Source organism: Vidua chalybeata, chromosome 1, assembly GCF_026979565.1.
Source record: "Vidua chalybeata isolate OUT-0048 chromosome 1, bVidCha1 merged haplotype, whole genome shotgun sequence".
Taxonomy (NCBI): Eukaryota; Metazoa; Chordata; class Aves; order Passeriformes; family Viduidae; genus Vidua; species Vidua chalybeata.
Window position 1 is genome coordinate 71989653 of NC_071530.1, and position 27812 is coordinate 72017464.

The 27812-nt window shown below is 39.5% G+C and overlaps 2 protein-coding genes across 4 annotated transcripts in view; one reads left to right on the forward strand and one right to left on the reverse strand.

Moving 5' to 3' along the window:
- Positions 1-204: 204 nt before the first annotated feature.
- Positions 205-13222, reverse strand: C1H5orf22 (chromosome 1 C5orf22 homolog). Of its 3 annotated transcripts, none has more exons than XM_053960266.1 (9): positions 13107-13222; positions 10526-10671; positions 8556-8705; positions 6146-6614; positions 5488-5550; positions 4340-4461; positions 3382-3448; positions 2649-2788; positions 205-1483 (listed from the first exon to the last, which is right to left on the reverse strand). In XM_053960266.1, the coding sequence occupies exons 1-9, from the start codon at positions 13209-13211 to the stop codon at positions 1354-1356; spliced, it is 1392 nt and encodes a 463-aa protein (XP_053816241.1). In that variant the 5' UTR covers positions 13212-13222; the 3' UTR covers positions 205-1353. The 3 variants fall into 3 exon arrangements, with proteins under 3 accessions (XP_053816241.1, XP_053816249.1, XP_053816258.1); XM_053960274.1 differs by lacking the exon at positions 13107-13222 and adding an exon at positions 12798-12978; XM_053960283.1 differs by lacking the exon at positions 13107-13222 and adding an exon at positions 12798-12977 and having other exon boundaries at positions 10526-10586.
- Positions 13223-13275: 53 nt separating this feature from the next.
- The window catches only part of DROSHA (drosha ribonuclease III), a 73919-nt gene continuing 59382 nt past the window's right edge, over positions 13276-27812 (forward strand). The window contains exons 1-7 of the mRNA XM_053951623.1: positions 13276-13327; positions 16103-16960; positions 19988-20080; positions 20956-21187; positions 21754-21895; positions 24304-24458; positions 27450-27530. Of these exons, the coding sequence (XP_053807598.1) occupies positions 16110-16960; positions 19988-20080; positions 20956-21187; positions 21754-21895; positions 24304-24458; positions 27450-27530 (1554 nt within the window). The 5' untranslated portion in view covers positions 13276-13327; positions 16103-16109. The remainder of the gene's footprint in view (positions 13328-16102; positions 16961-19987; positions 20081-20955; positions 21188-21753; positions 21896-24303; positions 24459-27449; positions 27531-27812) is intronic.

Genomic DNA, 27812 nt, shown 5'->3' on the forward strand with positions numbered 1-27812 from the left:
ATGGATTTTTTGTTTTCTACAACTTTATGAAAAGTCCAGCATGAAGGCTCTTTAACTTAAAAAAACCCCAGTCCTTACACAAGCAGCACATAACCTGACACACACTGCTGTATGCGATGTATGGCTGTTTATAATTTATGAAGTATTAAGGATATTGTCTAAAAGGCTCCTTGTGACAGACATGTCACAAAACCACAAATAAAATGGATCCATGGTCATGGAATTTATTCTACTAGAACAAATATTTTAAAGAAATGATATATTTACAATCTGTACTATAGTCATTTATACCAACAGCAGAAGTAGTAAAAAACCCTAAAAGTGCACAAAGTCTCTGTAAAGCAAAGAGTAAAGTTAGCAAATGAACTCCGTTATTTCAGAAGAAATTATGAGCAAAATTTATTCGTAATAAAAGACAATATTCTAGGTAGCATCTTCTTTCTTGTTTTGTTCTCATTCCAAATAAATCCTGTGGGGTTTTTTCCTCTGTAAGTGCCAGTTTTCTCTATATTGATTTCTAAAATAAGTAGTTCTAAAGCTGTTATTTCCTAAATAGCAACACCAAAATGAGTGAAAATGTGGTACAGAATGTTGTGCTGCTGACTTCAGTAAAGAAAAATCTTTGTTTATGAAGAAGCTATCAATTCCTTACAGGATTTAAAACATAAAAACATGCACACGCACACATACTTTTTATCCTCAAAATAATGTAAAAGTGAAAATACCAAGTCCAATGTCTGTACATTAGGGATATTATCTAAGCCACCAATAAAATACTCCAAGGAAAATAAGACATTAATGAAACAGAAAATAAACATAAATGATATTCTGTGGATGGGGCAGAAGCCATGAGCTGCTCTAGAGAAATGAGAGGGTCATCTCAGCACAACAGATAGTAAAGATCACTACACAGACCAACAGTTTTAAGGGCATTTTTAAGACCAGTTTTTAAAAGACATAATACAACTCAGAAGCAAATCTGTTACCAAATTACAAAAAACATACATAACAGAAAACCATTTTAAGAAATTTATTTTTTTTTTTTTACAGACACAAAGAAATGGGACAAAACTCCTCAATTAATTGACAAAAAGTCGTTTCTCTTAGACCAATTTTAAGAAACAAGACAGTAAAAATAAGAATTACAGCACTAATCTGAACAAAGCCAAACAGGTAACAGTCAGTTCACATGCAGCTGTCGTGGAGAAAGCAATGCAACTCAAACCCTAGCTGGGTCAGCTTGGCTTCTAGTGCCACCTGCTGAAATAACAGCAGTCTTCCCCTTGCAATCACAGCTAATGAACAATTTAAATTAATCCTCAGCATTAGACAGCAACACACGAAGGAAGGTCACTAAGAAGATGAAGGGCTTGAGTAATCTAAGTGCACATCCAGTGAGCCATACACTGAATGTAGTAAATTGAGAACCTTCTCTTGAATGATGTCAACCTGCTCTGAAGGGCAGTAGTCATCCAAACTTGATCTGTTAAAAAAAAAAAAAATAAAGGAAGCATGAGAATACAGATATCACAACCATAACCACACTGTGTATTCCTGCAATGCTCTGTGGCTAGGCTGAAGCTTCTTTCAAACAAAGTTTTGCCCCCCAGTATCCCTTTGAAGCATAGTGCTGTGCTTCTTATCACTATATTTTAAGTTTAATAGAAAGTCTGCAGCAGATCAGGAACATGATCTAATCTTTCCTGTTCTACTCTCCTCCTGAATCTGGCACAGAACACACTGGCAGTCAAAGTTCAAGCAAAGAATCTAATCAAAGGACACATGGAAAATTTAGATTGAAAAATTGAAATGCTACTAGTAAAGCAGGCAGGAAAACTTGAAAAACATCTTCACAATACCTGGCATATAGCATTTTTTACAGTATCTATTAATGAACCTCAAACAGTGAAAACTGACTTCCTGAATTTTTTACCTGTTAAGATCTACAGAGATGATTCTGGTTTCTCCATAGCAGTGGATAATAACCCTGCGATTGGCTTAGGGAATAGAGTTTTCTTTTATTGCAGGCATTAGCCATACTAGTTCTTGTTGCCAAAACCAGTTTCATATCAGCTTCTGCTATTGTTGCTGGTGCTTTAAGAGCACAATTAGTATTTCTGACTGATTAAATTGCAATAATTTGTCATGAGGCACTGTGATCTTCAAATTAGATTTTTTCAGGCCAGTTCTTTGGTTCCTGGCCTCAAACTCCATTCTGTTATTCTAAATAAAACCCTTACAGTCCTGCAAGCCTAATTTTTACCCCATAATAAAGTTTTACTAGAGCTTTGAAGAATATAAACGCCTTTTAGTCTACTAGATGAAAACTTGTTCCAGCAAAAGTTTCACTGCAAAAAAGAAATCCTATCTGTAGTACAACAAACCCTAGAGCAAGAGAGTAAGGAAGGTGAGATTTCAGCCCAAGGCAGCTTTGCTTTAATTAGCTCAAGGAACACAAGTAGAGATGTATGAACTCCAGTGACAGCTATCAATCCCAACATACACAAGGCCTCATCACAGTGCTGAAGCACTGTAAGGCTTCCACTTTAACAGAGCGTAAGACAGAACTAGTGCTATACTGACAGGATCATTTAGCTTCATACACATAGTCTGGACATTTTAAAGTGAAAGGATCTGCACAGTCTTACCGAGCAACTGTCACCAGTGTGGGCTTGGGCAGATCTGTCAGTAGAACTCTAATGGATTGTATGAGGCCTTCGATTTCATCTTCAGTACTAACATGGTGAGGAAGCTCCACATAATCACAGGTCAGACCAGCCTGATGGACCTGTGGGTAAATTAAAGAGAGATTTAATTTCTGTTGATGAATTATAGATACAGCTTATGCATGTAGAAAGTCTTTAGGATACCATCCCTAGTCCATCAGGTAACTTGCACCTCTTCAGACAGGGGGGTTTTCCCCCAGCTTCTTCTTTAAACAAGTAAAATTTTGGAGGTTGTATGCATTATTTTGTTATCTCCAGTACCCTGTACCTCTTCTTATGAATTCAGAGTATGCTGCAGTCCTTGAAGATGATATAGCTCTAATATGTTATAAATAGGTACCTTATTTTAAGTTCTACAAAGGAGATCAACAGACTGGTGAAATTTAGCCTCCATTCACAGGATGCAGCCCAAGACATTATAGTCCTAGAAGATCACACTAAAGTTGCCTAAATATAGACAGACAATCAGACTAGAATTTTAGCAGCTTTGCAAGGAAAAGCTTGTCTAAGTAATAAGACATAAAACCTGAGGAAAATTACCAAAATCACACAAAGTCCTGAATCAAGAAGCAAGTCTGAAAGGAAGTATGACTCTCCTTCCCTGTCAAAGCTACGCCTTTGACATCTGTCTGCTCTCCTCCTCTTTGTCACCTACCATTTCGTAGTCTGGGCTTTCCATCCTGGTTTTCAAACTGTGAACTAGTTGAACAAGTGGCTTCATTCTGGAATTAAAACAAAACCAACATTTTTTACAAACAGTTAGAAACATTTATATACCTTAAACGGTTAGGGAAAAAAATGGTGAGGAAAAAGGAGGGAAGTAGAAATTACGGCCTAGGATTTGAAAAGGAAATTTGCTCTTCTGCGTCATTTTGCATCTGCAGAAATGGAAATTATCAGTATTACTGTACTGTTTCACCAGATCTTTCTTATGAAGTTCCTATATTCATACCTGCCTCTGGCAAGTCCTCCTTGTGCTTCTTTTACAGTAGATTTACAGAGAAGCTGTTAGAGCTCAAAAGTCATATGAACTTTTCAGGAAATACTTCTTGTCACTGTTACAGAGGTCGTACAGTAACTGCTGCATTTGATGTGGAAAATGAATGATCTTCCTATCAAGGAAAAGCTCAGACTTTCCCTGTCTCTTTTAATCTGAAAACTCTTCATGTGAAAACATCTAGTTTAAAAGCAGAGTGACGCAGTTCAGATGTTTAGTGGAGACTGTTGCTCAGATACAGTTCCATTAAGTTCCATTTTTCCAAAGAAAGCAGAACCTTTGAAAACACCAAAGAACTGCTTCTCCATGTCCTCCTCAGTTTGTTGCCTTTTTTGAGAGCTGTGCTACACATTGATGACCAAGGTTTTAGTCACCAAATATGCCTCCATCCATAGAGAACAAAACTTGCATGAAGCTGTACAAGACTGCTCTTCCATAGCTTACAGTAGTGCTGAAGACAGTAGACTGCCTTTCCTTTTGTTTTGTCTCTTTTTCCTCTAGAACTAAACAAAAAAGTGTGTACTTGCACAGATCCTATCCTTTTCTGTTATCAAAATGTTGGACTAATCAGTCTCAGACTTCTATTTGTAATTTAGGCCTTTTAGAAATCTCCTACCCAGGATACGAAGCCCATTTCTGTAGGGTTTCTTCGTCATCACTGTCACACAAATCTGCAAATGCTGCTTCCAGATCTTCCAGCTGATGAACACGGTTTTCAACACAATCCAGCAAGTCTTCCTTTGAATAAGCATATTAGAAAGTACGTTAAGAAAAAAAAAGGTAAGAATATCATGACTTATCCTATGATTTAAATTCTGTAATGATTGATCTACTGGAAGTGGGGAATCAGAAAGAACTGATTTATTCCTACAGCACATCTTTTCAAAAGGGTCATAACAAATGCCTGCAGCAACTGTTATACCTTCAGAATAAATCACCTCACTTTGTTCTGATTTTCCCACTACAAATTTTAAAAACCCACCTTTTAAATATGTACCTGTTTTTATTCCTGATTAACTAAGAAATATAAAAATCAATTTCCAATATTCAACATATCTTTATTTCTTTATTCACATATATTAATTAGGTTTCATTTATTTGTGATAATTAAATGTGTTGAATCTCTCTGCATTAGTGTTCAGATGAGATTATGAAAGCCTGTATTTCCTTGTTTCAGAAGCACACAGCACATAAAATGAGAAGAACATTACAGTATTTTTTTGCAGTAGTTAAAGTATGGCATATAGTAATATAAGAGCATCCTTTCCACATCTGAACAAAAAGGTAAAATACCAATTACACATTCATCACAGGTCTGACTATCAAGAAAGAGCAATAAAGGAAGGAAGGAACGGGAAAGGCTGGAGGGAGGAATTAAAAAAAAATAAAAAAGAATCAGCCACTAAAAAACCAAAAAAGAAACACCCCACCAAACCTAAGCCCTGTTAAGCCATAAAAAGAACAAGTTTGCTGGTGACTTACTAGGTTTTCATTCCTTCCATGCCAATTACCATTTTGTTTACAGAAACAAATTTTCACACTCATTCTAAATATTTATGCAACTCACATGTATAATCAAAACATTTAATAGAAAAAAAAATTCTAAGATGCTGCTGATTAGCCAAAGTGATTTGGCTGCATAGCTTAATGTGAGACCACTTCATTAAGCACCTTTGATAGGTTTCTTCCTGTTGTCGTAACTCATTTTCATTGGATAAATAAAAAGAATCATTCCTTCATATGTTCCACAAGGAAGCATCATACCTCTGTTGCATTTTTATGTGGCTTCTTGAAATTGTACAACTCTTGCAAAAGCTCATATTCTGTCTTTGAAAAAGAAAAAAAAAAGAGGAAGAAAATGACTCTTCAAATGAGAAACCCAATCCTCAAAGCCTTCAAAAAAAGATCATTTCCCTACTCTAGTATGGCAGACAATAATACGCATAACAGCCTCTCATCAGGACAAGCTACCACTCTGGATAATCAACACTACTGTGCCTTTTGAAAGGCAGTCTCCTGATACCATCATGGCTTTCTAAGCACAGGTTATAGAGGTAAAAAATGATAGACTCTCATATCTTGCTGTGGGTATTTGGAAGGTAACCTCTGGAAACCCAAGCATAGCTTTTACATCCCAAGCAATGAGCAGAAGTTGAGTATACCCCTGAGTTTGAACGTACACTCAATATTGATACCAAGTGTAAGAAACTCCCCCTATTTGGTAGTTGTAATTCTTTACCACATACACTCCCATAGAAATATTTCTTTAAAATGGAAATATCTCATTAAAATATTACCATTAATCATTAACCATGGTCAGCTAATCTGCTAATTTAGCTTAGATGAGTTTCTCCATAGACATAAATACTAAGGCTGGTACTCTTTTGTGAGTGGTATGAGGCTACTCAATTTCCATACTTACCTGTGTGTACATTTCTTTAAATGGATTTTTAACTGAAAAAAAATCTAAGTCGATGTCCAAAACATACGCATCCCCTTTCTGCAGTACTTGGCAGACATCTTTAGCAATGTCCCTTATTGGGCATTCACTCTTTTTGAGACAGCTTGAAGCTGAGCCCTCTGCCAAAGTTTCTGCTCCATTTAGGGCACCTGCATTTTGTATTTCCTTTTCCTTCACACTCGGGATGTTGTCACCAAAGTGATCAAAGTCACCAGGAGCCACTGAAGAGGCAGAAGTGGCACTTGCTGTGTCATCTGTGTTTAGCTTCAGTCTTTTAGCAGATCTTACTTCGCCATTTCCTTTATGGCTGTTTGATGATTGAGTAGGATTGATGAGAATGACGTGCAAATTTAAAGGCTTCTGGTTTTCTAGCTGATCAGCAGGAACATAAAGACCATCACTTAAGAAGTAATTGTCTGTGCCTGTAACCCTACAATTGACAATAACTCCCAGTTAATACACATCTTGGCAAAGAGCTTAGGAAAAAGCATTTTATACTTTAGAGACCCAAAGAATGAATAGATGTTTGATGGTTAATGAAAGCAGTAAAATTGTGTAGAAAAAATGATTTCTTTTAATTCTCCGGTTTAAATTACATTAAAGTTTTTTCTACTTCTTTATTGTGGAATATATTATAATTCACTCTATATTTTTTATGATAACCCTACAAGGTTTTAATGGATAAGAAAAAGATAATGCATTATGTCCAATAAAATTAATTTGAAATTGAATTGCGTTTTAAAGACAACATCCAGAATTGACAAGATATTATCAATACTATGGCACATAAGATTGCAAATCTATGGATATTTTGCCTTGGTTTTATAATTTTCTAGGAAAATTATTATAGTTGGGTTTGCGAAGTGCCCTGAAATGCATAAATATTGACTTAGTGAAAGTACAATATTATGAATTCAAAAGTAAAATTTAACTTTTTTTTACCCCCAACAGATTCCCTAACTGATAAACATGGTAACTAGAGGATAAATAGCTAATTATCAATTGAATCCACTTAAAAAACCCCACAAAACAACTAACCAACCAAAGGCAACACTAAAACTTCTGCTTACAGTGAAAATTTAAAGAACAGAATTTTCAACCTGTATTGCAGTACTTTAAGCCTTAAGAATCATAAACTCAAATAACAAATAAGATTAAGAAGTGTGAACTTCTGCTCACTGTGGTAAGGCCTCATTTGAGTACAGGGTATCACCATCTATCAACCACAAAGACAAATCATTTCCTACGCAGGAGAAATTGGAAGTTCAGTTCCCCAGTGTCTTGTGGCTGGATTACCCTCAGTTTGTCAAGGGCAGAGGCTGGATTACAACCCCATACAATTGACAAGGCAATCACAGTACATCTTCCCAGAAATTCTGCAGGGTTCACCCATGAGCTCATAGTACCTTAGTGTCCACTAATGAAGAGGCTGTATCTATTGCCTATCAATCTCTTGTCATCAAAACTTTTAGGACATTTGTATTTATGAGGACTCTTTCCCTTTCTTCCTTCATGGTTTTGGTAAGCCTAGAACCTGAAGAAAATGTACCCAACTGTCTTCAAAAGGAAGTCTGAAATGCTGTTTTCATGCCTGCTAAGGCCACCAGTGAGAGAGCTATTCAACCATTGTGAATTATTCCTATATATTGGCTAAATGATTAAATGTAACAGAAAGCACTACCTTTAAAAAAAATCATTTCGGTTCCCTTTAGGCTTCAGATTCAGAATTGTAGAGCTTTAAATGTTTTATTTAAGGTTGTAAAACAAAGCATTTCTCTGCTGTTTTCTGTCAAACTTGCTTCAAAAGATTTATTTTGCTATGCCCACAAGAGACATGATTTGCAAATATCCCCTAAAGTTTCACAAAATCACAACACTGTGAATATCGTGAATGCAAAATTATTATGGACTGCATCCTGCAGAATGATGAGGGGCTCTGATTTGAACTTGAATCACAGAATAATTAAGATTCAAAGAGACAACTGGAAGTCTCTAGTCAATCGTCTGGTCAAAGCAGAACTGACTTCAAAGCTAGATGAAGCTGCTCAGGTGAATTGTCCTTTATCAAATGATGGAGAATTCACTACCTGAGTGCCTGTTTCAGTACTTAACTAAATTAACTTCAAAAAACAACAACAACAAAAAACTCCAAACAAACAAAAAAACCCACCCCACACTATTTGGCTGATACCAAATAACAATTTTACTAGTTAGAACAAAAATTGATACAGGTGTAACTGCATTAGGTTCTAAGGAAATTATAAATACAAATTAAATATTCACCTTTATGCAAGAGAACAAAAAAAAAATTCCAATGAAAAGCTATAGAGATGGCTTTTATATTACTAGTATATGTCAGCAGACAATTTACCTGATCGTTGTTGTTGATACATCTTTCCCAATTAGAAAACTGTGCTTCCCTTCCGAGATCTGCTGAGCCCAGTGTGGGTGAAGCCACACTACTTGAGAAATATGGCCAGCATAAACAGCGGGCATAATCCAGTTTTCAATACTTAATTCACTGTAATCAGTAGAGAAATACACAAGATAGCAATGTTACTTTCCCTATAAATAAAAATGCTCAAGAACACCACAAACACCTTCCACAACTTGAAGGTCCCCATGCAAATAATCTAAAACTAGTATTCCATGTAAGGGGAACATCAACAAAGAAAGAAAGAGAGGGAAATCTTTAATCATAAGACAAACCAATAAGGCCTGTAGTAGGTATAAAAAATTTTGGATATAGAGTGGAATTGGCTTCACTCTTAGCATGGCACTTTGATTATAAACTCCTTAGGGGTGGACTTGGCAGTGTTAGGTTAATGGTTGGACTCAATAATCTTAGAGGCCTTTTCAACCTTACTGACTCTATGATTCTATGCCCTTTATCTCTTGATACATCAGACAGAGGAAAGTGCAAGGAACATCATCGACATTGTTGTAAATAACTTCAAACTGACCTCATGAGAGTGTTTTATTGTAAACTGCTCTAAGTGTATTTTAAATGTCATCCCAGTAATTAAAGTGAGTCAATCCACATGCATAGGATTAGCATCTTTCCTCATTATCAAGACCCTATTTTCTTTAGGTGTATGATGCCAACTGCATCCTGGGCTGCAGCAAAAGAAGCGTGATGAGCAAGTCACAGGAGGGGGATTCTGCCCCCCTGCTCTGCTCTTGTGAAACCACACACCTGGAGTGCTGCATCCAGCTCTGGGCCCCCCACATAACAACTACATGGGCCTTTTCAAGCAGGTCCAGAGATGGCCACAAAGATGATCAGAGGGCTGGAATACCTTTCCTATGAGGACAGGTTGAGAGAGTTGGGGTTGTTCACCCTGGAGGCTGCACAGAGACCTTATAGTACCTTCCAATACCTCAAAAGGGACTACAAGAAAGCTGGAGAGGGACTTTTTACGAGGGGATGCAGTGATAGGACAAGGGTTTACACTGAAAGAGTGTGTGTTTAGATAGATATTAGGAAAAAGTTCTTCACTGTGAGTGCGGTGGGACACACCACATGGGCTGTCCAAGCAATTGTAGGTGACCCATGGCCAGAAGTGTTCAAGGCCAGGTGGGATGGGGACCTGAGCAACCTTGTCTAGTGGAAAGTGTCCTGCCCATGGAAGGGGAGCTGGAACTAGATGATCTTTAAAGCTCCTTCCAACCCAAAGCATTCAATGATTTTGTGATAGAGTCCACAAAACCTTTTAGTCACCCAATAAATAGAACAAAATATTGACTATGGCTAAGGTGATTCAAGTTATACCAAATGCATCAGCTTGTAAATCACCGTAATACTGAAGCAAACACTATTTTAAAACAGGAAGAGCAAGACAATAACAGAGATCATAGTGGCTTATTACCTACCTACCTTAGATGGTCAGGAAAATAGTGGTCTTTATGATTGTAATAGGATCATCTTGTTCTGCTTCACATATTCAGCATGCCAACAAAGGATGTGCTATTTCAACCTCATAGTCAGTTTTTCAGTGTGAAGAGAGGAAGACTGTTCTATAACTACAGCTTTTCAGACAAAGCATCCCTGCAGAGTGCTTTCCTCTTACCCAGAGGAACCACTTGGGATAATACCATCATACACTACTGAGCCAATACACAAAGCAAACTCACCCATCTTAAATTGCTTGATATGCAATGTAACTTTTGCCATTAAAAAATAAAGTTTCAGCAAAAGTGAAAAGACAGAAGACGCAACTTGAATCTGACTTATATCTCTTTTGTTCATCCTTCCTAAGCAGTCATAGCAATATTCACTGTGACTCAAAGGTAGCATGAATTAGACTTAAAGTCTACTCTGATGCAGTACCCAGGCCTTACCTAAAAAGAGCTTCTTTGTCATATACGGTGTCTGCAGGCATATTCACAGGAATGAGAAGGTCTGGATGGGAATCAAGATGAACAAAACTGATATTACTGGCAGGAAGATGCTTTGAACCAATGGCACGATAGATGAAAGGCAGCACCTAAAGCAACATGAATAAAAACATTTTAATGATAGCCAGTGGGCTGAAAAATGCAACAGCTTTAGCAGCAAAACCACCAGTACCACTTTTATTCCTTTAGAATTTGGATTAGAGGGAGAATGAGACAGAAAACAATACAAAGGGGAAATAACTCCAGTGGCAAGACAACTCATGAACAGTGATCATTATAAACCCAAGCGTTCCAGATGAGAAACTGCTGAAGAGTCACAGCCTTACACCATTTTTCCTTCTTTACAGGAAGTCTTACTGAGCTCTTCTCACTAGCCATTCAGCTCAGTTCCTAGAGGTTTGAGGTTTTTTTTCCATTTACAACTAAGACTCAGGAATGCCTTTCCTCTTCCGCAGATCATTGCCCTTGTACTTCTTTCCCCATGCTATAAAGCTTTCTCACCATGCACTGGTGCTATGGAGATAAAAACAGTTTGTTCCTTATGTTTTATAAGTTAACTGATATAGATTGAAAACCGACCCCACCACGATTTAAACTTTAGCTGACCATTAAACCTATTCCTCTTGAAGAATTAATTCCTAATCCCTCCATGACTGTTTGCAATAGAGACTACCTTTCTTAACTGCCCAACTTTATTCTCTACTGAAGTTCTTCACTCAGAAGTGTGAAAAACAGGAGACGAGGCAATTCACCAATTTACAGCATAGCAAACCACTGAACTGCAATAATGTGGGGTGGTAAAAATGAGAAAAGTGATGCCTGATTCCTCTTGGAACTGCAGTACCTGCAGAGTCTCTACCACAGTTAGAGGGCATCAACTGCCTTGGCTACCAGAGCAAATCCAACAAGGATTGTGAATCACAGCCCTATTATACAGGGAATGTAAAGACTGTAAGAAGCAATAAAAATTATGTGTGACCTCGGCATTACAACAGCAACTGAGCTACTTTTTTTGGCATAAAACTGATTAAGATGACAAACCCTGCATACTGCACAGGCATAACTGTAAAACATATGTATATTATTGCAATAATAGATAAAACAAGATTAAAAACAACATGTGTTTCCTGACCCATGGCTTTCACTTCTTTGTAAAAAAGAAGCAATCTGGCCTACTAAACAACCTACAGTATTTTCAAATAAAATTGAAGCTTCACCTCAGGTAAGCGCAACTACCAGTTGCAAGAGACGGGAGACAAAGCTCTCTAACCTTGCAAGTTCTCCTGATTTGGATTAAGAACAAAATTTCCTTCATGACAGCTGTTATTATTAATCAGTGCATGATGCAGCCTACTGACAACTTGCTCTGGAGGAACATCACTATCAGCAAGGCTGATATCAAAATTTCTGTGAAGTTCTTACACTTTGGGACAAAAAGCCATTTATGTTTTATGCAAGACCAATTCATCCACACTCCTATACTGAAAACGTTTTAAATTAAATATATAGTATTAATACAACTTTAAGCTGATTGAAAACAGAAATATAGAGACTAAAACAAAGAAGGATCATTAAGAGGCATTACCTCAGAACTCCTACGACACTGACACTCTAAGTCCTTGGCTACCACGAAAAATCAGCTGTCACAGCATCACATATTCAGCGAGTCTTAACAAAAATGAACGGCATTAAACTACTTACAAATTTGTAACATTACTGTCTTTAATAAAATTTACTACACTAATATTTTCTCTTTGCAAATAACCAAGTAAAGAATCTGTTATTTTAGGATTAAAGCCTCAGTTTATGCTATTATAAAAAACCCCATGAGAAACCAGAAACAGCAGTTCTAAAGCAATTCCTTCCTCACTCCGTTTTTCAATGACTCCACAAAAAAAAAAGGTGAAGCTCCAGATTTTTAACACTCCTCATCAAGTGGGAGTCAATATACTAGTTGGGATGGGATTATATTTACTTATACTCTGCTGACATGTCATACTCTGGGTAGGGTTGAGTTTCCAAGCACCCCACCAATAGCCAGCAAATTACAACAGCAGTGTAATGTAGGTATTAACCCCTTTAAACCACAGCAATTGGTGTGGTTCAATCACAAAAGAAGAAAAAGCAGTCAGCAATGATTGCTTAAAAAATTGCCAAAATTCGATCATGGCAATAAGTAGCTCGGTGTCTGAATCGGGAAGGAAAATCAGATCACCTGGGCGCTGGAGTTCATTGATGTTTCAGAGCGGAAGGGAAGGCAGCTTTAGGGTTTGTGTGTGGCTGCGGAGGGAAGGGCCGTTCTGAAGGAAGCGCCTGGAGAAGCAGCACACACGACGGGAAAGCACATCTCCGTGCGAGGTGACCGCACCGGGCACCTCTCTTCGCTTCCACCTGCCCCACTGAGCATCCGCGCCGCGGAGAAACACACCAATAAACTCACAAAAACAGGAACAAACGAAACCCCTCCCCATGCCCCCACCCGAGGGAGTCCCCATGCCCCGGCAGCCCAGCGCGGGGCACTCACGTCCTGGTGGTCCTCCACCACCCACACGGGCAGGGCCGGGTAATGCCGCCGGGAGGCCCCGCGGGGCCGGGAGGCATCGCCGGGCCCGGGCTCCGCTCCGCTCATGCCGTCGCTCCCCTCCGGCGGGCGGCGCTTCCGCCCGCAGCACCTCCCACCGCTTTCCTGTTCCGGAGCCGGGGCGCTGCGGGCGGCGCTGGCCTCGGCGGCGGCGAGGGCGCCAGGTGGGCTCGGCGTGCCAGGCTGCCCGCGGAGGGGCGGCGGGGCCGCCTTTGGGCAGCTCCGCGCTGCTCGTGGTGCTCGGCAGGGGTTGCGGCCGGGGCGTGGCGGGGGCGCAGGTCCCGGGGTCGGGAGCGCGGCGGCTCCGCGGGGCCGGGCTGGCGGGGCCGTGCGGCCGAGCAGAGCGGGGAGCGGCGCCCGGCCGGGGCGGCTCAGCGGTTCCGTGTTCCCGTCCCCCGGGCCGTCGGGAGGCGGCGGTGGGGTGAGGCCGGGTGGAACTGGACGGATCAGGTCAGAAGGGAACACAATGGGTCATCTGGTCCAGTCTCTCTGCTCCTGCAGGGTCGTCCCAGAGCACATGGCACAGGATTGCGTCCGGAGAGTTCTTGAATATATCTGGTGAGGGAAGCTCCACAGCCTCTCTGTGGAATCCGTTCAGTGCGCAGGCATCCCGCACATTTAAAGAAGTTCTTCCTCACGTTCAGGTGGAACTTCCTGTGCATCAGTTTCTGCCCATTCACTCTTGTGCCTGCTGCACGGCACTGCCGAGGAGAGCTTGCATCCATCCTCTTTGATACCCTCTCTTAGACAGTTACAGACACTGATGATGTCCCCTCTCAGTACTCTCTTCTCGATGTATCAGTGCCCTGTTGCTCTCAGCAGTGCATCTGCAGGGAGAGACGAGTTTATTCAGTGTTTTTTAGGGGACCAGTGCTGCTTTAGAATGCAATGGCTCCAGTCAGTGCAATAAAATTCCTAGGTGACAAGGGAAGAGAAGTTCACCCTTTTCTGTGTTTTTGAAGTTTAATGTGACTTGTGTTTGCAGCAGAGGGAGCTTTAAAATAATTCAGGCATGTAAAATAGTTTTGTGTCTTTTTGAATCTTTTTTCCCGTTGTGATTCTGTGCATCCTGAAGGACTGCAATTAAAGTAGTAGATCAAGAGCAGTTCTCTGGCATGGGGGAGATCTGAGAGCTGATAAACAAAACTGTTTGTTTGAATGCTGTGACATGTTAGAAAGAAACACACCTAAAGACAAGGCACTGTGGTACAGCCTGTTTAAATAAAATGTGTATGTGAACGTTTGCAAAGTCTAAAACAGTCTTCTGTTACAAGCCTGAGTTGTGTAAGAGCACAGCAGGAGAACCAAAGCAAAATTAATTCAGCATCTGGTGGATTATAATTAGTAATATCAAAAGGCTATGCTATTGCCAGACAAAATGGATGTTGACTTTCTTTTTTTCTCCCCGGTTGTGACTTTTTTTTTTTTGAGAGGCCTTACAATATCGGAGGGTACTGAGCAGGTACAGGCTGACTGGAAGGAACACATGGCTTTATACCATCATGACTGCTATCTCCTCAAAGTGTGGGATTCTCACTCACATTGGCCTTTGGTTGTTCTGGAGAGGGAATGACCACCACCAATTCCAGTGGCTTCCACTAAGCCCTGCATGTGTAAGGAGGGTTCTCTTGATTCCTCGTCTTCGATATGAGTCCTTTGCCCCTGTGTTTCTTTTCCTTTCTCCCTCTAGTTCACCAGAAGCTGTCTACTTTCTCTCAGCAAGTGCTACATCTTTTACTGCAGTGTCACCGGAATGTGGCTGAGCATAGTGTTCTGAGCAGTCCAGGTTGGCTATGTTGCACTATAGCAGGTGGGAGAATATTCTGTGCATGTGTATTCTTCAGCATCAGCAAAGCCGCAGTGAAAGGGAGGCTTTGTTTCCTTTTTCTGGTGATCTTTCCAACTTTGTGTGTATGTCTCCCCTTTCTTTCTCACTTCCCCTTACAGAAAACAGGATTTGACTTCTGGAGGTGCTTAGATCTTTTTTTTCACCTCTCCTTCCATTCCAGCCATAAATTTTTGTAACTGTTTTTTCCCCTTTTTTCAGGTTTTGAAACTTAACATCGTAATTAAAAAATCAATTTAAACTTTAATGAAACACAGTGCTTTCATTTATAAACATTAATGCCTTAAATACATGCCTAGTTTTGAGCAACACTTAAGCCTACTTTAAGCAGTGACAGTTTCTCAAGGGTAACAGGGCCAAGAAGGCAGTTGAGGGATTTCTTGGGAATTATTTATTTCAATGAAAATTAAGGAATAACACAGTCTACATGATTTTTTTTTCATAACCTGTAAGATGTGTAACCTGTTTTTCCACAAAAATATACCTACCTCACTTAAAACAGTTTGAAGGGTCTGTTGAATTCAGTCTTAAGTACATTGGGGACTCAATAGTAAGCTAGTATTTAATTTAAAATTTACATGATTTGTTGGGCCAGGTGGCATCCAATGAGGTGTTAGTCAAGTCATTCTGCCCAAAGTTTAGAATTGTGTTCTAGAGAGAACTCCTTGTTATACAACTTTGGATGACCACTGCAGTTATTAATAATAAGTGATTTCTTTGGTGTGGGGTATCTAAAGGTTTTATATCAAAGTGTCGAAGTACTAGTGGAGGCGCATGTATCCTTGACCTGTCATCATAACAATAATTTGTTGAAATTACATTGCCCTAACTCGTAAAGGATGATCCAGCTTGCGTTCTGGCTTAAAGACAGTAAGTGCTTTCATGGATTAGAGGCTTGAAGGAATCAAAAGAGGCATAAATGGCCTGCACTAAAGGTCTGAGGAGCACAAAGCTCCCAGTGAAAGTGGATATCATTTACTGCTTCTGTTAAAGGAAACTGCAGTTTCAGCACTTCAGGAGTAGCTCCTGCAGATGCATTGAAGACATCTTAGAAAAATCGTGTGACACTGGATTTTTATTTTCCTCAATAAAGGTGAGCCATGTCTTTCCATTCTGGGCGAGGATGTCCCCGTGGCCAGGGGGGACCAGGAGCAAGAACTTCAACACAGACCTACCGCCCTCAGAACCTCCGGCAGCTTCACCCACAGCAGCCCTCTGTGCAGTACCAGTATGAGCAGCAAACTGCCCCTCCAACAACCTACTCCAGCCCTCCAACCACCGGTTACATGCCTCCCAGGCCAGACTTTGTGCCCTATCCTCCTCCAGTGCCCCCTTCCACGCAAAATCCCATCAGCCAGTGTCCCATGAGGCCACCATTTCCAAACCACCAGATGAGGCAGAGCTTCCCAGTGCCTCCATGTTTCCCTCCCACTCCTCCACCAGTGCCAAACCCTAGCAACACTCCCGTTCCAGGAACACCTGCTGGACAAAGCACCTTTCCTTACATGATGCCTCCCCCCACAGTACCACACCCTCCCCCCCCTCCAGTCATGCCACAGCAAGTCAGCTACCAGCCCGTGTACTCGGCAGGCTACTCGCAGCAGTCGTTCCCGCCGCCCAGCTTCAACAGCTACCAGCACAGCTCCGGCTCCTTCCCGAGCAGCACTGCCAGCAGCAACGCCAGCAGCAGCCACTTCCGGCACACAGGGCAGTACCAGGGAGAGAAGTCCCAAAGCGACCGGCGCTCCCCAGACAGGAGCAAGCACTACGATGAGCACCGGCACCGCGAGCACGGTCACATTCACGGCGACAGGCATCGCTCCGCTAACCACGGGGATCGTCGGGATCGGGGCCGCAGTCCGGATAGGAGGAGGCAGGAAAACAGTCGGCACCGGACGGATTATGACAGAGGAAGGATATCGCCTCATCACAGAAGTTACGAGCGAAATAGGTAACATTTGTCTGCCTGCAGGGGGGAGAGATGTCATCATCGGCCCATAGAGCATAGAGTGTGTTTGCATCTATGTTCTTACCCTTTTTTGTCCCTCTAGCTCGTGAAGTAGCCACTAGTCAGGTCTCATGGAAAAAGTTACTATTTAGACACCTTTCAGGTACACTGCTTTGCCTCACAGTTGTAAACTGACAGATTTGTTGCTCTTGTCCATGGAGATAGTTTTTCAAGCAACAGTTTCTTTGCATCTCACTGAGTGGATTGTTGATTAGTGCTCAACATATTTATTTTAGAAATTTATGCAAATGTGGCAGGAAAATAGAGTTGGTACTCTAAGACTATAGAAAATTGAGTCTTGCAAACAATTAAGCCCCAGCACTTCAAATTTCAAGATCTGGGTACCAGAGTTAGGGTGCCAGGTGTTACTTTCAATAAGCCTTGTATTTGCAGAGAATACTGACTTGGTGAGGTTTATAGTCTGATAGAGGCGCATAGCTAATATATCAGTTTCTTTGCCGCGCGTTGGGCCCCTCTCTGGGGGCTCCCCTGTCAGGGGGAAACCCTCCTGGAGCGGTTCTGTGTCAGGAAAAGGAGATGCACGGGACTTTTTTGGTCTTTAGCTTCTTGTTTATTGTTATTCAAAGTTTTACACGCTCTCTATACCAGACTCTGCACACTGGAAAAGCACTGCAAAAATGGCCAACAGTCTCTTGGTACAAGGTCTTTTAAGACTAAACTGTCCAATTAAGAAATGACACTAAGATTATTTTCCCTTTTAATGCAATAACTGATTCCTCGAAGCCCGCAATATGGACTTTTCTGCCCGATTATGAGACAACACCCAAACCCACGAAGAAGAAGGAAGAAGAAGGCAAAGAAGAACAACCTGCCTCCATCCTAAAACCTCCATCTTGTTCCCATCTACAACATATTAAAAATCCCAAAACCTAAATTTCTCACCTAAGTCACATGCCATACTACTCTCCATAATCTATTTCACACTTTGTGGATTCTAGTCTGTCTTGAAGTCTTGGAAGCTTTCTCCATGAATGAGGGTCAAAGTCAGTGCTTCTCTGTGAGTCAGGTCCCCTCAGAGCAGACAGAGAAATGTTCCCTGTGCCCTGGGTTCCCACACTAATACTTGCAGTAAGGTGTTTTAGTGAAGAGCTTGTTGTGTTCAGGGTGGAAATCTCAGCAAGCCAGCCTCAAGAGAGGACTGAGGTGAAAATGAGTGTGGGTCAGCTGTAGGCTTCACTGATGTAATTCAGATGTCATTCAGTGTGTACGCTACTTCTTTTGGGATTTATCATGAAATGTCTGTCCCTCTTCTTCATGGACACAAAAAGCTTGGAAATTATGGGCTGACCTGAAATTTGCTGTGGCGTGTTTTAGGGCAAGTCATCATCAGTTAAATCTTTCTCATGTCTTAAATTTGTTCTGTTTGTAGCTCTTTATGTGTCTAATGAGCCTTGCCAAAATATTCAAAGAGCTACTGGAAAGCTAAGTATTTATCAGAGTTCCTGGATCACATGCTCTTAATTTTAAAAGCTCAGAATTTTTTCGTACCACGTGTGGAACATAAATTTACACATAAAGCCTGTGCAAATGAAGCCCCTTTGATTTAGATATGCAGAGACTTAATTACAGATTCTTAGACACCTGCATTCAAAAAAACAACCCAAACCTCACACTTTGATTTTCAAAAAAGGATTTTCCTAAAACTGAATGCAAATGGCATTAAGTCACTGGCCTTTTCTGTTTAATGTGCTTGTGGAGTTTTCTCCTTTATTCTGCATAATTTCAAGCTTCAGTTTTAAGTTTTGAAAATGCATGTTTTCCGTAGCTTCTTTCTCAAACACTTTTGGATTTCTGCTTTAGGCGAACAGCTTCCAGATCTACTTGATAATGTATCTACTTATTTTGATTCAGAACTGTTTGCCAGACTTGGGGTTGATTTTGTTTTTGTGCAGCATCTGTCTCCCAGGCATATCAGATGTCATGAAGTGTGCTCTCTCTGAAGACTGAAATCCATGAACAAGGCACCAACAAACAAGGATAAATTGGGCTGGGAAAAAACAATAGATAATTTATCCGAAAATTTTTCTTTGTAAATTTGCATTATTTTGTATTATGATCACGTAAACAAACATATATATATGTTCATAAATAATTTTGACTCACTCTGTTAACCCACCAAGCCCCTTGAGTTAGCTGTTTATAATTTCTAGTGTATCAGCAGACTAGAAGTTTTAACAGATGCACAATGACTTACCAGCTGTTAGCAGAGTATGAAAGCTGGTGTGAGCTCTCCTGCTTAGAATCATAGAATCATTTAGGTTGGAAAACATCCTTAAGATCATCAAGTCCATCCTGTAACCTAATGCTGCTACCTTTTCCACTTAATTGTGTCCCTAAGTGCCACAACTACATCTCTTTAAAGTGCCTTCACGGATGATGATACCACCACTTTCCTGGGCAGCCTATTCTATTGCTCAATAACCCTTTGGGTGGAGAAATTTTTCCTGCCATCCAAATAAAATCTCCCCTAGTGCAACTTGAGGCTGTTTGCTTTCATTCTGTCACTTGTTACCTGGCAGAAGAGGCTGACCCCCACCTGGCTACACACCCCTTTCAGGCAGTTGTAGAGAGCAACAAGGTCTTCCCTGAGCCTTCTTTTCTCCAGAGGATACAGCCCCAGCTCCCTCAGCTGCTTTGCCATTTGTAACAGAAGAAGAGGAAAAATGGTAATAAGTCCTGTGGGGAATTCATAGATATTACCTCTGCATGGTGTGAATAACCCCTAGTGTTGAGATAGATGGCTTTGTGACAAAGGTGGAGGACATGGACGCTTGACTGTCTTTTACAATTTTCTTGAAGGTCAATGTTAAGATCATCTGGGTTTTTAGCAGTCAGCATATGGATGTCATTTTGCATAACATGATCTTAGGCTGCTTTTGTGTTCCTTTCAGTTGTAGAATGTATGAAATGCCAGATTTCTCATTTAACTTATTTTTTGAATTTTTCAAGAGAACGGGAGAGGGAGAGGCATCGGCACCGTGACAGCAGAAGATCACCATCACCAGACAGATCCTACAAAAAGGATTACAAGAGAGCAGGAAGGTGAGGACGGCTGCATATGATCTCATGAGCATTTGAGGCTCTGTGCATCCACTCACATGAGGTTTTGTGTATGCCTGTGAAACCCAGAAAAAATGAGTGTCTTAAATTTATAATAATTTGCATCATTTCCATTATACATGCAAATACCAGTTATCTCAAGACCTTGTAGAGTTAGAAACAGGAATAATCTCTGGAGAGAGTTTTACTGCTGTGTACTAAAGACTTTCTCTTAAGTCTTCTAGTCTGTAAAGTACCAAAAATATTTAAAGTCGCTCTATCTTTAGATTATCTTTTAGAGACTTTTCTTATATTACTATTCCTTTCTGAATGCTGGATAGTTGAAAATATTGCAACATTATTGGTTTTGTGCGCAGAAGAGATTAAAAAAAAAGTAAGTAGGTTCCTTACTCCTCTTTCAAAAGCATTGTTGTTCAAAGGTGTATTAGAGTAACAGAAGTGTTGGTTCTGTATAATCCTTTTAATAAAACTCAAGTTCTTTTGTCATACCAATAGTTTGTGGGCTGTGCTCTGAAACTTCTTATTGTAACTTGTAGTTTTGACTGATGTGACTTAGTTTTTATCAATGATTTCCTAACTTAAAATAAAAGAAATTGACCTAGAATGCAAGTAAGAATTTTAATTTAAAATTGTATGTATTTTTTATTTTAATTATTGAATGTGACTTAAAATAAAAAGCACATCGAATTTTAAGTCATTTTATAATAGTTCAAAACTACAAATTACTCTTGTACTCTGGAAAGGCAACTGGATTTTGCTGCAATTTATATGATAGAATGACTTACTGATCTGAAGCAAACTGTTTTTCATTTTAAAATAATAAAGAGAATTGCTTTTGTTTGCTTTCTCCCACTAAGCCGGTCTCCAAGCAGAGAGAGAAAGAGAACCCGGTGGGAGGAGGACAGAGAAAGGTGGTCTGAAAACCAGAGCTCCAGTAAAGAGAAAAATTATACTGCTGTCAAAGACAAAGAATCAGAAGAGAATGCATCTGAAAAAAATGAAGAGGAAGATGAGGAATTGCTTAAGCCAGTCTGGGTTCGCTGTACCCATTCTGAAAGCTATTATTCCAATGACCCTATGGATCAAGTGGTATGTCAGTGAGAACTCTAAAATGACTGCAGACAGTCCTTTATAATATGAACTCTTCAGCAGGATCATCATTTTGTGTCATTTAATTCTTCTCTCTTCCCAATCATCTCAGTCTTTTAACCCTGTTAGGGGCTTAATTTGTTGTTATTCTCTGTTTTCATCAGTTCCTTCTGTCTGTTAGCATTCAGATAAGTGGTACATGGAAGAGGCGTACTTTTTTTTTGTCTCCAGGAGGGAAAGATCTGTTTTTTCCCTGTTACACACTGTGCTCAACCTGTGAGCAAAGATGCCTCAAGCACTTTGTATATTCACTCAAGCACACTGTATGTTCCTGCAAACTTGGAGAAGTGCTATACCAGCAAATGAAATAATTTCTCTGCTAGTTCACCTGGTGAAGAAATGTAATAATATGCTAAAGCTTTAGGTATTCCCATGTTTCACTGAAAGATCTGTCTTTCCCACCTTTTTGGTTTTTTCCATGAAATGCTGGTAGATGTTGATTTCTTGTGCTATTTTAACACTGTCCTTTTTTTGTTCTGTTGTTGTTTTAATTTTTTTATTAACAGGGGGACTCTACTGTGGTAGGAACAAGCAAGCTCCGGGATCTGTATGAAAAGTTTGATGAGGAGTTAGGAAAGCGACAGGCAAAGGCCAAAGCAGCCAGGCCACCATGGGAGCCACCAAAAACCAAGCTGGATGAAGATTTAGGTAGGCTGAAATGATGACAAAACTCTGGAATGGAATAATCTGCAGTTAACCTGTTTTGGCAGTTGTTTGTATTTAATAATGTTGGTAAGTCTTTTTTTAAATCCCTCCTTTGTATTTCATATCCATGGGAGTTTTACTGTAGCTTTTGATGGAAGTAGGGCTAGATTTTTTACCCAGAAAGCCTAGGGGGAAATAGAGAGCATCAAGCACTACCAAATGCTAGTTTCTTCTGTGGGATAAAATATCCTGAGCATGATCAGAAAGTCCGGAGAATGGCACATGAGAGGGTTTGAGGAGCTCCTGGTCTTATATTTCTAAAGAGCAAGCAAGAGTAGTGGTCATACACTCAGTGCTGTAAAAACAAACATCTGAGTTTTTCTTCAGTACTGTATTTTTCTTGTGCAGCTCTGCTTGGTATGATCAGACATCTGCAAAAGTATCAATTTTCATAACATAGATTATCTGCATTATCTTATCCCACACGTATGGATCTTCTGACAGTCAAATATATCCAGTAGCATCAAGTACTGGGGAAATACTGGTTGAATTAACAGGACAGAGGTTTTTATAGGAATTTGTCTACTCAGAAGTCAGTGAAGGCTGTTTTTCTTGGTTTGTTTTGTGAAAACTGTTGTTCTTTTCATACTTCCAGGATTTCAGTGTTTCATAGTGTATTTTTTAGTCAGTTGCTTTAGTTCAAGAAATTTGTAGGCATATCACAGTAATTTAGATGCTCTAAATTGGGCTTGCTTTTTAACTATTGCTTCATGTTGGCCAGGTAAGCTGCTTCAAACTCTCAGGTCTCATCTTAGAAACTCATGAAGCAGTTGCATATCAAAAATTCCAAAGCTGGAATACAGGCATAATTACATGGTTACACGCTGATGGTATAAAAGGATGCAATGAAGAGGAAAGGAAAAAACTAAATACTGATGAAATAAAATGTGAACTCACTTTTGTAAAGGAGTTCTTCACATTTTTTTCAACAGTGAATTTGCATATATTTAAAATCCTTCAAGAATCTCTAGCAGATTTAACTGTAGGGTTTTTTAGGTGGTGTTTTTTCATGTGGATGAATCAAGGACATGACAGCTACACTCAACATACCTGTGTAAAACTCTGATTCCTTAGATCTCTGAGGAAGAAAGCCTGCTGCTCCAGGCTAAAATATGATAGGGCTAAGGGCAACTTCTCCATTTTCTTTTTCTCACTCTTTTTGGGGAACCCTAAGGCTCTATGTCTTCACTGTTCCCTTGGGCTGATCAGTATCTGTGCCAGCTTCTCCTACAGCCATGTAGTGTCTAGTAGTTTGCCTTATTTTGTACTTCAGTAAAGGCTGTCTCTGTTCTGGCTTGTGTTAGCAGCAATCTTGTGTTGCAGTGGAATAGCAGTGCACTCCAGGAACACTTTTAGATCATGAGAGGCTGATGATGGAAGAAATTCTTTTCTGTGAGGGCGGTGAGGCACTGGAACAGGTTGCTCAGAGAAGTTATGGATGTCCTATTCCTGGCAATGTTCAAAGCCAGGCTGGATGGGGCACTGAACAGCCTGGTCTAGTGGGAGGTATCCCTCTCCATGGCAAAGGGATTGGAGTTAGACAGTCTTTAATGCTCCTCCCAACCCAAACCATTCTATGATTCTATGATTTCAATACATTACATCAAAAATTTCTGTGTTAGTCTTTTGAAACTCCAGCTTACTCTCACAGGTCCCATGCATATTTTGCACCTGAAAATAGACTTCAGTATTAATCACATGTATATCAGAGAACTTTTGAAACTTAAATTATTTGTAGGAATACACGTGCACACTTTGTGAGGAAACCATTTCAGCTGAGCATAGATGACTGTATAAACCATGTGTTCCAAGGATTTATTTTAATAACACCTTATGCCAAATTATGAACTGTGTAAAAATACATCTTGATAAAAAAAAGGGAAACATTTTCCTAGTGATATTCTCTCATTTTCTCTCTCTTCTTTTCTTTCAACTAAAGAGAGTCTTATATTCAGTAAAAATGTGTACTTTGAAACCATAGTTTCACAGTATTTGAATATATTTGCTCTTATGTCAAAACTTTAAAACTGGAAGAAACATCGCATTTTATTCCAAGAATAAAATAAGCTTTACTTTCATACTGTCAGGTGTCTTGGCTATGAAGGCACTTATTTAAATTGGAGCTGAGGATATCTGTGGAAATGAGTGACTGGAATATGTGCATAAAAAAGGGAGTCACTCCACAGTACCACAGGAGATTAGAGACATTAAGATCAAGGTTTTTGTGTGGTTTTTTTTTTTTTTTTTTAATGTTAACTCCAGACATTAATTCATGATAGAGAGTGCATTACTGTGGAAGAGAGCATGTGGAAGTGTTTTTCAGCCATCTTTATTTCTTCTGTGTGAATCAGAGAGCTCCAGTGAGTCAGAGTGTGACTCAGAAGATGACAGCAGCTGCTCCAGCAGTTCAGATTCAGATGTTATTGACGTCATTGCAGAAATTAAGCGTAAAAAAGCACACCCTGATCGTCTCCATGAGGAATTGTGGTACAATGATCCAGGACAGGTAGGGTGTGAGGGAAATGTACTTGGGTATCCAAAGGTCATTCTCTAAATAAATTGAAAATTTTGCCTTGTTGTCAAACATGCAGAGTGACTTCCATTTCAAAATGCTTTCTTTACCCCTGTATTTCCTTTTCTCTCTCATCTTCTTCAAAGCACTTCACTTTTGATTTCAAGAGTGTGGTTCCAGCTAATTAATCCTGGGGATTATTCAGTTGGAATAATGTCTGACAGTGTTAATAAAAACTGAATGCTAACAATGTGCTAATGCTGTCCTTTTAGTCTTGAGATAAAGGCACACAACTGGATGTTTACATCCTTTAAAAATTTTTCACCTTAAGCTCTCAGCTCATAATGATAAATAATGTTTTAAATATGCAGTTAATGCTTCTAATTTGTTGTCTAATGGTTGTTTTGTAATTGCATGGAGATTGTAGTTCTCATTAAATGTAATTGCTGAGCTCATGAAGTGCTGTTTTGAATGTCCACATTGTACAGAAGACTCGTTTTTGTTTGCAAATCCACTATCTTAATCTTTCTTACTTAATTATTTCACAATCTATTCTCTCATTTCATGTGGCACCTCAGTAAATTTATTTTTCTGTCACTTTGTGTGATGTATGAATTTAGCATGCAACAAATCATAATGTGAAGAGATACTGGAATGCATATTGCCACTGTGGTAATTCAAAAGTCTGTTGAATATTCTATTACAGATTCATATTTATGCTTCTAGTTAAAAAAATGATTGAGCATAGCTAGCTGTTTTTATTTGTATGGAAAACAAAATTAGCAAACTGTTTAGATATTTAACAGGAAAAATTGTGTAGCTCTTGGGCACACTTCAAAGTAATGTTCTATGAAGAATATTAACAGAAAAAAAAGTGAAATAACTGTAGAAGGAATAGATTGAGGAATGTTTGGTATATGAGTTTCCTGCTGAAAAATGTTCTGTACCAAAAACTTTCTTGAGACTGACTCTTCATCTTTCTTGAAAAGGCTAAAATCAATCATGTTGAGCCCATCAGTACTACTTCTGTGTAGATTTTATTTGAAAACATTTGAAGTTTTCGTAGGTATTTATCTGATGTGTCAAAGTGCTTTCTGTCAATAAATAAAACAGGAGTGATTGCCATGCACTCTTGACATGTACAGGTACACCATGTGACATGGAACTAGATTTGTGGGATAGATATTCTCAACCCTTCAATCTGAGAAGCTTGTTTGTTAATTTGGATAATCTCCAGCAGCACTGACTGGTACCAGAAAATAAATTGTTGAATTCAATGCCCCCACAGTGGCTTTTGCCTTACTAATGTGATCTGCTTGCTTGTGCTGCTCTGTTGGTCAGAGAAGGCATTGCCTATGTAAATTTGTGATCTCTCACCATCATTTTACCATCAATTCATGATTGCTCTCTCCAATCTCTGCATTTTTTTCTATGAACATTGTTGTTATGGACAAGATAGATATGTATCTGATTGCTTCTCAGGTCTTGGGCTTCACATCTCTCTCAGTTTTGGCCTGTGCATTTAAAATAACAGAGGCCATATTCGTGCTGAACAGTGCTAAGAATTAAGGATGAGATTTTCAGAAATATGTGATGATTATTTAAGTAACCTCAGTAGATGCTTAGTTTTGGAGCACTGATGAGCAATTAGCTGTTGACTGCTTCTTAAACTCTCTTCTGTCTTGTTGCTGTACAAGCCAATGAGAAAGTGTGCTTCTGTCTATGAGCATGATTCTATTTCTTTGAACCTGTTCTTTCCTTGAGGGTCTCAGAGTATGGGGAAAACTGTGTGAACACAAGCTGTCACATCACTTCATTGTTAAGACTGTGTGACTGAGTTTCTAAAGGAGTAGGGAAGCGTTCTGCTTCTTGTGTTCCTTTGCACATACGCATTGTGCCAGTCTGAAGAAACTGAGGTTAACACCAAAACTTAAAGGTTGTATCCCTATCCCAGCTGCCTAAAGCTAACAGTAACAGTGGTTTAGTGATTCTTGCTTCCCATGGTGTCTTCACATTATAGCTAACATGTGATGATGCCATTTAGCCCCACCGTGGATGCTGTTTATGTTTTCAGACTGCTTGTAATAGCATAGAAAGTTCTGCTGGTTTTTCTATTGCATTGCGAGTTTATTGTTTGTTTGGTTGTTTTTGTTTTTTTCCAAAGGCTAAAAGAAGTTTAACTTCTTGGATTCAAATTTTGTTTAAAAACTGGGGTTGGGAACTTTATTTTTCTGGTGGTTTGTTTCTGGGCTTCTTGTGTTGGATTTCTGCAATGAGCATAATGTAAGACCAGAAAGCTTAAGGCTGTTGCAGTAGGTGATAGTCTGCATTGATCTTGGTTGAAAAAGTGGAAAGAAAGACACCAGCTTTATGATAGATTGCATTGGCCATTTTTGGTATAGGCATTCGATGCACCCATAGAGAATACTCAAGTGGGTATTTTTGCCTCTTTTATCTTTTTACTGATCTATTCACAGGATGGATTTGTAGTTTCCATCAGTTCTTTAAAGTACCAAGTAAAATCTTTGAATGGTCTGCATTTTAGACAATAGCCTTGTTCCATGGCAGAGGGCTTGTTTGAGGATGGGTTTTCAGTCAGAGAACTCAGTGGAACTGTTTGAATATGGAGAATTCAGCATGTAAATGTTGACATATGCATTTTTAGGACCTGAATTTTGTTTTAGGCAGTCAGCATGCTGTTTGTGTGTATAAGCAGTGGAAAAGAGGTATATTATAGAAGGGTGGTAGAACTCTGCTGAGAATGTTTTTCCGTCTTGTGCTTCTGAAACAGTGATGAAGTTCTAATGCTGCTGTGCAGTTTTCTTACATTAGTCTACAGTGTTTTCGGTTTTATTGGCTTAAGAACATCCACTTAATCTAAGCATGACAGGCTTTTAGAAGCATCAGCACTCAGGGCATTAAAACCAACATAGTTTTCCAAAACCACTTTTCAATAAAACCAGAATCCCATTTTGTTTTTGACAGATGAATGATGGACCTTTGTGCAAATGCAGTGCTAAAGCCCGGCGAACAGGAATAAGACATGGCATTTATCCTGGTGAAGAGGTATTAGTAATTCTAAGGATTGCAATTATGAATATAAACTTGCAGCTGTAGACTCCTACTTGGGTTGATTTGAGGGGGTTTTCCCATGATTTATGGGCTGAGTGAAAAAAACCTCTTGTGCAACTTTAAATCACTTAGTTACCTAACCTCATACTTAAAATGCAATACTGGTAATTAAATCCACCTGAAAACTATAGAAAACGTTTGCCTGTGTTTGTTTAGTTTTAGGTTTGTTTGGGTTTTTTTTTTAAGTTTCAGAAACATGATTGTGTTAATAGAAAA

Coding starts and splice junctions, on each gene's coding strand:
- C1H5orf22 (XM_053960266.1), bottom strand. CDS start 13,211: ATGAGCGGAGCGGAGCCCGGGCCCGGCGATGCCTCCCGGCCCCGCGGG. Junction 4,462..5,487: donor CACATAAAAATGCAACAGAG/GTATGATGCTTC, acceptor GCTTATTCAAAG/GAAGACTTGCTGGATTGTGT. Junction 1,484..2,648: donor ACACTGGTGACAGTTGCTCG/GTAAGACTGTGC, acceptor TTTTTTTAACAG/ATCAAGTTTGGATGACTACT.